General features: G+C 58.7%; 1 protein-coding gene across 1 annotated transcript in view; it reads right to left on the reverse strand.

Annotated features, from left to right (window-relative positions):
- The window catches only part of CABIN1 (calcineurin binding protein 1), a 154,292-nt gene that overhangs the window by 35,846 nt on the left and 105,398 nt on the right, over nt 1–13,048 (reverse strand). Inside the window, 1 exon segment of the mRNA XM_032397546.1 lies at nt 10,697–10,810. Within this exon segment, the coding sequence (XP_032253437.1) occupies nt 10,697–10,810 (114 nt within the window).

Consider the following 13,048-nt stretch of genomic DNA (forward strand, 5'->3'; position numbering starts at 1 on the left):
GTGGACGGGGGCCTGGGCACCGGGGGGCGTTGCCCCCCCCCCCCCCCCCCCCCCCCCCCCCCCGGGCGGCGCCCCTCCCCCCCTCCCCGGGGGGCCCCCCCCCCCCCCCCCCCCCCCCCCCCCCCCGCTACCTGCCACCTCTTGGGCTCACAAGGTTCCCACGGACAGGGAGACAGGGATGTGGACAGGAAGCCTATAGCACCTGTTCCAGGCTGAACCTGGGTCCAGCAAGCCGGAAGAGTTGTGAAGTTCAACAGAACCTGCAGAGCCCAGGACATGGGAAGGAAAGAGAACCCGGGGATAAGCTAAGAAGCCACGCAAGTTTGCTAACCTTTTTACGACTCTTAAAAACTGGACCTTTTTTCCCTGGAGAACTTGAAGTGAATCTTTTGTTTACTTTTGCAACTGGCCCATAGATCATCTCAACAATGCTAAAAATAGCACCACTGCAGCAATTTCTACTACAGCCAAGGAGCTCAGATTTCCTCAATTTAAACTCTTCCCTTCTTTTCTGTTCTCTAATTCCCACTGTGGTGTGACTGGGTTTCCTTTAGCCCTGACGACGGCGCTGCTGCGCAGCTCCAGGCATCTCAGTGAGGAGGGGGAGGCCAGGACACCTGCCACAGTCACCTCCGCCGAGGGCAGGGCCAGCGGCAGAGCCTGATCCATTCCTCACTGGCCAGGTGGGATATCCGCAGGTACCATGGGGGAAGAGGAAAGCCACAATAAACTCCAAGATAATTTCTTCTGAGAATCGGATGACATGGGAGCGTAGAAGTAGTGGGATGACGGGTGGCGTCCTGGAGTCCCACATGCACACATGCAGACTCAGGGCCCACACTACACCGGGTAGAAGTGTGTGAGCCAGTGGACCTGGTGTGCCGGAGCAGAGCTAAGCTCCAGCCCACCCCCGCCTGCACCCCCATGCTTCCTGTCCGCACAGCCCTGCCTATCATCCCACTGGTCTGAGGGAGCCCCGTGTCCCTCCTCTGCCTGTCCCTAGGGCCCACCCACTGGCTGCCATTCCCACCGCCTGGGTCCTGACTCAGGTGCAGACTAGCTGGCTAACCAAGCCTCGGTGTCCTCATCTGTAAGGCAGGGATAACGGCACTACCTACATGCCGTGGCTTACAGGGATTCAGTGAGCGGTCATGTGTAGTGAAGTCCCAAAAAGAAGCAGGTCGGCAGCGCTGCGGGCCCTGCCCCGGCCTGGCCCCTCCAGTACATCGTGTAGGCAAGTGTGATGTCTTGAAGATCCCCCTCCTAGCCCCTCTGCCCTACGAGGAGGTCCACACTCCATACCTGGCCCAGCCAGTGCTTCTGCAGGCACACGGCACCCGCCTGATGCCCACGCCGGCTCACACCTCCCTCCGCTCAGAAGCCCGCCGAGCAGGCACCTCCTCAATGTCCCCTCCTCTGCCTTTCTCCCACTGTCAGCTCCCCCTCCGATTCTGGGGTCTCAGCCCTAGAAAGGGTCGGGATTTATTCAGGCCTGAGGGTCTCAAAGAGCACGTGTACAAAAATGACTGCAGTGGTGGGGCTCAGGCAGGTCCTGACACTTGCTGGAGGAGACCAGCCTAGGGCAGGATTGGGGTGGGGGGAGTGTCCAGAGGAGGTGGGGTAAGCCTGGGAAGGCTGGGCTGGGCGGCGAGCCCATGTACGGAAAAGACTGTGAGGGGACCACAGAGGGAAGCCTCTACTGCAAAATGGCCCTCAACCAGTATGTTTTTAGAGGCCGAAGAAGGCACTGAAGCCACAGGCCTGCGGACAGGAGGGACAATGACAGCCAGGCGAGGTTTCAAAAGGAAGGCCAAAGGGTGGCGGGACTTACTTACATTTGGCTTAAACAAACCCACCCCTGTCCCCACCTCCTCACGATCCTTCCCCATCTAGCCAGTCCTACCCAAAACCCACCGTGAGCTCTGGGCTCCCACAGCTTTTGTTCACCAGCTCACCTCCCCCAGGGACCTGGGCACCCCTCAAGAGGGGGCCTCTCTAATGGCTTGAAGGAAGACAAAATGGGCCATAAGGTGACAAAGAGCCGTGCAGAGAGTGCCTCAAGCACGAGGAGGCCTCAGAGCAAGGGAGAGGCAAAGGACTCCACCCCCGAAGGAGGGGGCAGATGCACAGGACACAGTCTGCCACAGCCCACAGCAGACATCACTAATGGAGCAGACAGAGCCTGGATGCGGCCACTGATTTCCCAACACAGCAGCTAAAGGAGCCGGTCATGGAGTAGGACAGACCTGGGTTTGGACTCCAGCCTCACCACTTGCTAGCTGTGTGATCCTGGCTCACTCCCTCGGCTTCTGCACACTGTTCGAAGGGGGACAGATGGAACCGATCTCTGCAGGGTCCCCCCACCTCTGCTGCAGAAGCACACCCCACAAACGCCCCTTCAGTGCCATTCTCTCCCATTACCCGGAGCAAGCACATCAGCCAGGGAGTGGCCCTTGAACAGGGCCTGAAAATAGGGTCACGAGTTCTGCTGTCCAACAGGGGAAGGCAGGTCAGCCTGGTGGGCAGAGGACAGAAAAGGGCTTTTGATTTTGACAGCCTATGGCACCTGCTGGTGTCAACTTCCCCATCTGTACAATGGGGATAATAATAGCATCTAAGCCACTCACACATGCTGTGGAGGATCAAAGGCGGCACCCCAAATGAAGCCCCCAGTGAGTGCCTGTAAATGGGGCCAGTCCTGCCGTTGCTGCCGTGGGCCCAGCTGGGCACAGATGCTCTGGGCCTGTGGCAACCGTGGCAGCCTCCGCTGTTATTGTGCTCTGCCTCAGGAGCCCCAGCCCCTGGGTGGAGCCAGGCAGGGACTGTCTACCATAGACAGGTGGCCCAACCCCATCGTGCCCACACAGGCCCGGTGTCCACGCCAGCTGACAATGCAATCCTAGCCTCTACCATGGCCCAGCTACTGACTCCAGCCTCCATCTGGAATCGCAGCCCCACCTGCTAGGGCAGGACTAGATGCCCCTGTTCCCCTGCCCACTGCCACACCATCCTCCCTACCCAGCCAATGAACCATGCGGGCAACATTCCTGCTTGGGAGCAGCTGGGCTGATTCCAGTGTAGGAGCCAACCTGTCCCTGGCTTTCTGCTCTCCTTCCCTCATGTGCAACTGCGGGCTACCACCCACGGGCTTCAGCACCAGACAGAGTGAGGTTCACATTCTTCCTCCAACATGGACTGGTCGTGGGACCTCAGCCAAGGCACCTTACCTCCTGGCACCTCCATGAAATGGGCCCGTGGACACTGGACCTCCCTGACAACGTAGCTGGCCAGGGTCTGGCACACAGCAGGTTTAACAATGGGGCAACACATTCCTTGAGGTGTGGGCACAGGGACAAGCAGAGGTGGAACCGGAACTGGTCACAACCGGTCCTGAGAGCAGCAAAGGTGACATGGGTGGACTGATTTCAGGAAAGGTGTGGGTCTGCTGCCAACCGGGGGCTTCCTATTCCGACATTCCCTGGCCCTGACCGGAGAGGGTGGGTGGGACTCTGCACCGGAGCGAGCCACGGGCTGGAACACCACACGCTGACGCTCCTGGGGCTTGTTTACTGCCGGGAGGCAGGACAGATCTGCTGCTGTCAGGAGCCGTAGAGGGTATAATTAACTGGGGAAACCAACACCTCGTCCCTGGGTCGTGCCTTGGTCTTCCCTGATGTCTGCCTGTTGCAAAAGGCCCCAAACTTGGGGCTGGCATCCCGGGGTGGGTGTCAGTGACTCAGCTCCAGGGGTAGATGCAAGCGAGGCAAGGGCTGCCCACAGGCCCACCAGGCACCGTGCCTCTCGGGAACTAGGAGGGGGCGGGTAGTGGGAAAGAAGGGCCAAGTCTAGCCCTGCAGCAGGAGGTAGATGTCTTGGGCACAGACCCCAGGACCTGGCCAGGGCTCACCCAAGCCAGGATGGTGCCTGCTGTCCCTCACTCTGGGGCTGCTGGCTTCCCAGTTAACCCTGTCCCAGGGAACTCTCAAGGGCGGGGAGAATTCCTGCCAGGGGAATGTGCTGGGGGTGGGGGTGACAGAGACACTGTTCTAGATGAGGTCCCTGTTTGGGAGTGTGCCCGGTGTGCTGGGCTCCAGAGGCTGTGCCCTTCTTGGCATCACCAGCCTCCATTTGGACCCCTGGCTCCCTCCCGAGGGCCGGGGCACTGTCTCAGGGGCTGGGCTACCCGCCTCAGAGACGGGCCTGCTGTGCCTGCCCCTCCCTAATACCTGTCATCTGCTCACTGCGGAGGTGGAGGGGGGACTCCCCCAAGATCACACAGCCAACTGGCAGCAAGTTAAGAGTAGAAAGGGTGTGACTAATTCTTGCCTAGAAAGATGGGGTGCTGGGGGTTTTAGAGGCCTTTTCTCCTTTCCCCCAGCTCTGGTGGGGTGGCTCTCCCCCGAGCTGGCTGCCCAGCCTGTGGGGGTCCTTCCTCTCACCAGGGCTGGGGACCACACAACACAATCGCTTGAAGAACAAAGACGGCTCATGACAACTGTATCTCCCAACACTTAAAGCAACATGGACTCAGGACAAACAGAAGCACAGAGCCCACGTGGTGGCTGCCAGGTAGCAGCGCACGCCAGAGCCGGGGCAGACAGAGGCACTAGCCACAGGTATAGGAAGGGGCTCAGCCTTCCCAATCACCCCATAGATAGGCCAAAATGAAAGTCATCTCTGGTTCTGAGTGCCAGGAACGGCGGAGAGGGGGCTGGTGGGAGGGAACCTGGACAGGATCCGCAGAACCACCTGGCTTCCGACGTGTGGAGGCACTGGTTTTGGAGGGCCTGTGACCTTGTCCTGGAGACCTGCACAGTGAGGAGGGAGACCAGGGAAGGCCATGTTTTTGTACCAGTGGAGAACTGGAAGCTACTGCTCCCCTGGGCAGAGGGCAGGTAGATAAGCTGGAGGACAGACACCAGAGCACTATGCAGCACTGACAAGGAGTACGCACGACCTGCATCCACAGGCACCAAAGGCCACGCCAGGCCGTGCAGAAAGGGGCCTGCATGGTGGGCAGAGACAGCTCCGCATTTCAGACTGCCCCACTCGAGCCAGGGCAGGGCCTGAGCGTCTGGAGGGCCCCAGCCCTGTGAGAGATGGGGCTCCCACCACTGGCTCTAGCCACGCCCCTTCTGGTACCAGCACTGCCCTCCTGCGGCACCACTGGGATCCACAGATGAGCCCCAAAGCCCCACGCAGGCTGACTCCTGATCCCAAGGGTGAGTTGTGTGATGTGCCAAGCCCGTGCTGGGCGAGGGCTTCCATCCGGCTATTGTGACCACGCTGCCAACAGGCAGCCCCGTGCCCAATGCGGGGCCTGGGAAGGGGTGGAGTGGCCAGGAGCCAAGCCTACCTAAGTCCAAAGTCTGTTGCTCTACTCAGTGGCCCCAGAGCATGGGGACCTGCCCTGGGTGCTACTGGCCACGGGCTGCTCGCCTGGGCCTCAGGCAGACCCCCACATGGGGCAGGAGTGGCTTTGGGGGCGCCGTGGCAGGGCAGCAAGTCCCAGCCAGGCAGCACCTCCCCTCCACTCCCTCCGACTCGAGCCACAGCTGTTGCCCACCCCACGCAGTCTCGGACGCAGGAAGCCGTGCTAGTTGGGCCCTCAGCTCCCTTTGCTTCTTTCACAGGGCCTGGAAACTGGGTTGAAACAAGAAAAAACCCTGCCTGCTAAAATAAGCAAACATTTTGGGAAAGGAAGGAGAGCCATCTCTGGCTTGGTTACTATGGGAACATTTCTGAAGCAACTCTAAGAGGGAGAGAAGTTCGCTCTGGACAGAGCAGCCCAGCTCCAGCCTGTGCCTGGGCCCACCTGCCCAGAAGTGCACACACCAGTACAGGAAGCTGTAGAAGCTTCTGGGCACTCGGAGACAAGCCCTCAGCCTCCACTGTGTGCTTGGAGCCTGCTTTCCTGGCCCCCTCTCCCCAGAGAGGGACAGCCCCCTGCTCCCCCCTCCCCCGTAGCCCACTCAGGGCTGGGCACTGGCTCAGGAGGGTTCATATGACCCCAGGCCCAATCCCCACCTCACAGCCCCAGCCCCAGGCCTCCCTGTCTTCCCTGCTCCCTGTTCTGCACAGTTGGCCTGAGGAGCCACGTCTGAATCACACAGCCACACGCCTCCGCCGGTCCCGCCCGATGCTGTGAAGAAACAGGCACCGGGGCCCAGGCCAGGCCCCGCTGGGGCAGGAAGGGCCGCAGGACCTCAACCAACAACGTCCAACAACCCTGGCTCTGTTTTGGCAAAGACCAGACTGTTCCGCCCGGTGGGAGAGGGCTGAGGTAATGGGGCCCTCAGCCGGGGCTCGGGCCTGCTCTGGAGCACGAGCCACGGCCCAGGAACTCCAACCTGCTCGGCACACAGCCCGCAAGCAGGGATTTTCCACGGCGGAGGAAGGGGGTGGGCTAGGAACTGTTCCCTCGCAGCCAAGTTATGGAACAGTGGGACTGGAGATGTGCCAAGTTCATTCCTCTCTCCCTCACATGCTCATCCAACCGCACTGCTGCGCCCTGCTACACGCCACGTCTACGCTGCGCGGGGCCCCAGCCAGCTGTGCAGCAGGCCCGCTAAGCCCCATGTGCAAGAGCTTCCGTGAGGAGGGCTGCCATCAAAGCCCCAGGTCACACTCACCCGCCCTTCAGCATCCCTCTGTCTGGCTCTTCACCCGCCCCATGAAGGCTCAGCCAGCACTGCCTCAGGCACGGCCCAGCCTTGAGGAGCTCCCCCCGAGGGTGCCTCTAACCTTGGCCTTCATCTGTTGGCCCTTTCCTGGCCGGGCGGCACCCGCCCTGCAGTGGAAACTCTGCCTCCAGCACACCCAAACTCAAGAGTTCCCCCGACTCTCCCACGTGCCCCACGGTGTCCTACAGAGGCCCTCCACGGAGGGACCCGCGTGCGGGGCTCTACTGCAAGCCTGCAAGCATCCTGGGGCACGGGCACCACAGCAACCAGCACTGGCTGGACCCGGAGGATGTGCCTAGAGACCAGCTGTTAAGGGAAAAGGCACGAATGGAATCCACAAACAGTGAGCACCTCTCTGGGCCAGGCTGGGACAGCTAGGGCCTCAAAGAGGAACACGGCACAGAGACAGGCACAGGGAGGCCTGCTGTAGCCTCCTTGTGAGCACAAAGCCAGGCCCCACATATGTGCCCACTCAAGGAGACCGTGGCCCTCCCACGGCACAATACTGGGAGGCAGCTGAGTGAGACGGCGTGCGCCCTCACAGGGAAACTTCTCTCAGACTTAATGTCAGCAAAAAAAAAAAAAAAAACAACCCTCAAAAAACAACAAAAACAACCCCAGGTTGCTGAAAAGCACACGGGTGTGCACACACACAATTTTGTACAGCTGCACAACAAACTTGTCTGATTCTGTACACACACACCTAAGATAAGAGAACAGCCCAACCATGCACAGAAGCACCTCTGAGAAGGCCGTGGCGCCTGGGCCCCACTGTGTGTCGGGACTGTTTGCAGGGACAATGTGTGGTCCTATAAGACTCACACAATTTTCAGAAATTATCAATAACAGGAGGGTCCCCTAGCCCGGGGCCCTTGAGGATGATGAGGGGGGCTGTCCAGACAGCCTCTTGGGTGGCATGGGTGGCCCAGGACAGTGGGGTTTTTGAGGGATGGCAGGTCAGGATGCCTAGAGCCCCCACCCTCACCCTCCCTGTACCTCCTCACAAGGGCCAGCAGCCCCATGCCTTTGCCCCCACCCCAGGCTGAAGCAGTAAACCCCAATGCACAGCGGAAGGGAGAAGAGCCAGCCTGTTCCTCCCAACCTACAGCCCCAGTTGTCAGAGTCATGGCCCCATCCCAGCAGAGTCAGCTGAGGGGGCTCTAGATGCTCCTCTGTAAACATGGCAGAAAACCATTTCCTCACACTTGGTCACACCTGCTAGACAAATTCCTGTACTGAGAGCACACAGGGTCAACACTCTCGGTGTGAGGCAGGGCTGGAGGAAGTGTCCACCCTGAGGGTCCTCCTGCAGCAGTGGCAAGGACGGGGGGTTGGGGGGGGGCACTCAGCAAGGGCCATCCTGTCACAAGCAGCTGGGAGCACCTGTCCCTTGGGCACTTCACAAATAGGGGTGCAAGTGTCTGGCCTCCGCCCCAGAGGTTAACATTTCGGGCCGGAGAAGCACGAGGAGCCCCAACGCACCTCCAAAGAGAAATGCCGAGAGAGCAGAGATGGCCAGGACTTGGGCTGGAGAGGGCCTGGGGGTGGTAAAAGCAGCAGGTCACTGGGAAGCACGGAGAACTAAACAGCTGACACAGCGGAGCTAAAACCACCCACATCATCCAGTCCAGGCTGGGTGGCCTGTATCTGCAGGGGCTACTGGCTACGGGGAGGCGTTGCCCAGGTGCCAGGCTCACCCAGGGTGCTGCTGCCTTCTCTCCCACAGGCACAGTCTGACTGTCCTTCTGCAGAACTCATTTTCTGGAAGGCCCCAGGAACCACAAGAGCTGCTACGGGGAGTGAGCCCAATGGGGAAGGGGCCTAGAACACCCAGCTGCCAGCTCAGACGTGCCCTGGGTTTACAGGCATCTGAGGTGCTGGTCTCCTAAACTCTATCATTAGGAAGGGTAAGCACTCCACCTATGAGGAAGAGAGGGAGGCTGGCTCTCTCCTTCCAACGTTACTGTATAGTCTTTGAGGGCAAATACCGACAATGGGAGAGGGAAGAGGGAGGGAAGCTGTATTCTTGAGCACCTACCATGAGCCAGATCCTGAATTAGGGTCATTATCCCATTATATAACTTGATCCCTACAATTACTCTTCAAGGCAGGTACTAACGGTAGCTCGTTTGGTACAGGAGCTCAGGGAAACTAGCTAGCTGCCTGGCTCTAACTTCAATTTAGAAACTGCAGAAAAAAAGGTTTGCACAACACTGACAAAGAGCCCATTTCATTAATATATAGAGTTCCTATAAATCAAAAAGAAAAAGATGAACAATCTAGTAAGAAAATTAACATGAGCAGAAATGGCACAGAAGAAGAAATTAAAACTGTTAATGTGATATCACGGGCAATCCCACTAATAATAAATGAGACACAATAGCATTTTTCACCTACTGAAAAGCAAATATGTAACAGTTAAGTAAGACAGAGTGTAGAAGAGGTCTGAAAAAAATGAATCTGTGTTTGGGAATGTGGGCTGGATCTCTGGAGGGTACTATCTTCTAAAACTTGAAAGCACCACAAACCCTTTGACCAGGGAATTGTTTCTAGAAATTTATCCTATGAATGGATTTCCACATAGCAAAGATGTATACACAAAACACGGAAATAACAAGACTAGAAACCATCTAAATGCCCATCAATAGGTAGGGTATGGGGAGGTAAATTGTGGCAAATCCATGTTGGGAATACTATGCAGCTATTAAAAAGACAGAACCAGTTCTTAAACACTCTCTAAGATATATTTTCAAGTGAAAAAGAAAAAAAACCAACAACAACAGAAGTCAGAAGCACATGTACTTTGTCCTTTGTGTACATGTCCGTGCCCTGGCTTATAAACAGGCAGACACCCTCTGGAAGGACACACACAGGATGAGGAACAGTGGCTGCTGAGGGATGGTGGCTGCGGCCTGGGCATCTGCAAATCCTTTCTCTGCAAACCCTTGGTACTGTGTAGACTGGTTACAGGTTACATCTATCTATTGCTTGTCTATAAAATACCCGGGGAGGGGGGTGCTGGCAGAGGCAAAGCTCCTAGGCTCCACGGCCCCTGCGTAGCCACTAGAAGGTCAGAGCCCAGGAGAGAAGAGCCATGGGACCCAGACCCCTCGGCGCCTGGCTGGCTCTCAGTGGGGAGGCCCCCACTGCCATGTGCCTCGAGAACCAGCCTTTGACACACCCCTCCAGACCCAAGACCTGCTCTCCTCAGCTCCTGTCCAGGCCAACCCCACCCTTCAGTTTCCTGACATGTAACAGGGCATCAGGGAAAACAGAGAAGACACCAAAGCTCAGAGGGTCTGGGTAACTTGCCAAAGACACCCAGCTGGGAGCTGGCTGTGCTGGAAGGGGTGGATGAGGACTTGCTGGTGGAGCAGAGCGAGGGGCCAGCTGTCTCTGTGCAGGACAGAGCAAATGAGGGAGGGATGGGCCTGGGTGGGGTGGCCAGGAAGGGTAGATGTGGGCTTTAGGGGGCCTCAGGGATGGAAAGCAGACAGGCCTTGGCGACAGGCCATGTCCTGGCCAAGAGGTGGGTCTCTACTCTATCCAGAATGTCAAGGCTGGAAGGGTACTGAAAGCCCAGCACTGACCAAACTTGTTTTTTAAGCAGTAGACCCGGCTTCAGTCAGAATTTCCTAGGCACCCAAGACCACAGGAGGGCACATGGAGCCGCTCCAGGAGAAGCAGACCATGGGCCTGGAAACCCTTTCACCACTTCCTGCTGCGGCCCCAGATTACCTGGGGCTCCAGAGAACACACTGAGCCCATCCATGCCTCTCCCCACAGACAGGTAAACCAGTGCCGAGAGGGGGCAGCGACTTGCAGAAGTGGCTCGGCAGGCACGGCCCCACTCCCGAGTCTGGCGCACTCTCGACTGCGCCACCCTGCCCGCCCTCTGAGGATGCCGCAAAGCCGTGGTCCTGGGAACGCCCACCCAGGGGGGCCATTCGCACGCCTCCGGCGCAAAGCAGGGCAGCAAGCAGCCTCGGAAATCAACAAGGCAAAGTACTCACGTTGAAGAAATTGGTCTTGTTCCTCTCGCAGAAGAGCCCCTGTGCCGGCATGTGCTGCAGTTGTTGCCACGGGATACCGCTGCCTAGCAACACGTCGCGGGCCCACTGGAGGTTCTGGGGAAACAAGAAGTAGGTTGGAAGTGAGTGTGTGGGCAGCTCGCAGCGCCCACGGAGAAGGGAGGCAGTCCCCTCCTTCCCGGCTGCGTTGGCAGAGCGGCGATGAGCAGCGGCTCCTGCAGACACCGATCCCACAGCTCCAGGGAGCTCTGGCTGCGGGCTTTGATCATCTGGCTGTGGGGTACATTTCCGGAACTGATTTCCTGCCTAGCATAGCTGACTTAGGAGAGTGTGGCCTCAGACTGCCCCAGAAGGGCACAGACAGGGACCCCTCGCCCGGACTGGCCTTGAAAAGCTGCTACATGGACCCAGTGCCCCGCCTTCTGGCAGGGGGACCCCCGCTGGCCCAAAGGGTCAGCCCTGACTTGTCAGGGTGTCAGCAGTATTCCTCACAGCTGGCGACACAGCCACCTTAGGCTTGGAAGAGTTGGTCCCTGTGGGATGCCAGGGGCCCAAGTGCTTGGGAGGGGACGGGGGTTCCACCCATAGTGCTCAGGCCAGTGCTCTCTGGGCAATGGTACCTCCTGGAATCCAGGCCCAGGAGCCCGGTAAGGTGGGAACAAGAGCCTGCTAGCCCTTGTGGGACTCCGGGGCAGCGAGAGAGGCTGGGTGTGGGCTTTTGGCTGCCTTGGCCTTCTCTGGGGCCTTCTCAGTGACTCAGAGGGCAGCCCTTCCCCACCGGCTGCCTGGCTTGCCACCTTCCCCTCTCAGGTCTTTCCCACGGAGGCTCCCACGCCAGGACCATCTCACCCCAGCACCTGGGACAGTGCTGTCTTACAAGGGAGAAGCCAGCAGGGGGCAGAGCTGGGACTGGAACCTGGACGGCCCAACATCAGACCCTCCTCTTTTCCACAGCACCCATCTCCCCCCCCAACCCCCAGCCAATCAGTACTCCTCCCCACCCCCATTCAGGCCCCTTCCTTGCCTCTCTCACCCCTGGTGCCAGGTCTTTATCACCTCGCGTCCCAATTGCTTAATGCCTTCTCACATCTCAGCCTGCAAGCCTGTCTCACCTGCTCCCATTGTGCTCAGTATTGGTCAGGCTGAACTTATGAAATAGTCCCCCTAGTCACAACTTCTGGCAAAAGTGCAAGCCCCAGCTCCCTGGCTTGCTGGCTGGGGGCCCCTGCTGGCCTGCATCTGAGCCTCTGCTCCTACCTCTGCACAGAGGGACACACCCCAGGGGCTGCTATAGGGGCTGAGGGCTGCTCTGCACCCAGCACCAGGCCAGACCCTGCAGCTGCAAGGGGGTGGGACACAGAACTGAGGATCCCTCTGGGATGGAGACAGGTAAAATTTCAAGCACACATCTCCTGGATGACACACTCACAGCAGACGAAGCTAGCTCTTCCGTGGAAGCCCGAGGGAGAACATCATCTCCTGGGAGAAGCCTGGATGATTAAGCCTGGCAGCGACTCTAAGGCCATTTCCTATGGGGACGTGGCCTGGCTCTGAGAGTGGCTGAAGGCTGAGGCCCTGTAAAGTCAGGGCTGCCCTCGCCCAGCAGGGCTGCAGCCCAGGCTGGTCTAAGCAGGTTCAATGTGGGGCTGGGGGCTAGAGGGCCATGGGCAGCCCAGCGTATAGGAGAGCAGGGCCAATCCCAGCTGGACGAGAGGGCACATGCTGTCCACAGCCCTCTGCACAGCTGACCCCTCTAAGCCAGCACTCAGGAGGCTGGCTTTTTTGCTCAGAGCCCTCCTTGAGCCCAGACACCTGCTCAGATACATCTGACATGCTGAGATCAGGAGCAGACTGAGACTCCAATCAAAACAGCAAGGCGAGCCCAGAGTAGGAATCACACCAAGGGCCGTGTGGGGGCTGCTCTCGCTAAGGCTCAGCGGCTGTCAGGAAGGGGCAGCCACAGCTACAGTCTCCTGAGACATTACTTCTCCAGGACTCTCAGGCCTTTCTAGGGCCTCAGGGACTGATGCCACAGCCATTCATGGTGAATGACGAGCTTCCTGAAGGCCAAGGCACCTCCTCTCTGCCCCCACATGGGGAAGGCAGAAACAGACAGTGGGGAGGGGTTACCTAGGCAGCAACAGTCCCTGGCCCTCAGCCTGGGCCCTTGACCAGGAACACACGGGCCACTCTGCCCTATACATAGGAAGAAGAGTGAACTACTCAGTCCCAGCCTTCAGCTTATGAGGCTCCAAAGAGCCAGGAGGATCACCTTGCAGTTCACATTCCAGTGTCCAGAGCAGTGCCCAGCAGTCTGGCTCAGAGACCCCACCT

Source organism: Phoca vitulina, unplaced genomic scaffold (genome assembly GCF_004348235.1).
Source record: "Phoca vitulina isolate PV1807 unplaced genomic scaffold, GSC_HSeal_1.0 scaffold100, whole genome shotgun sequence".
NCBI classification, from domain to species: domain Eukaryota; kingdom Metazoa; phylum Chordata; class Mammalia; order Carnivora; family Phocidae; genus Phoca; species Phoca vitulina.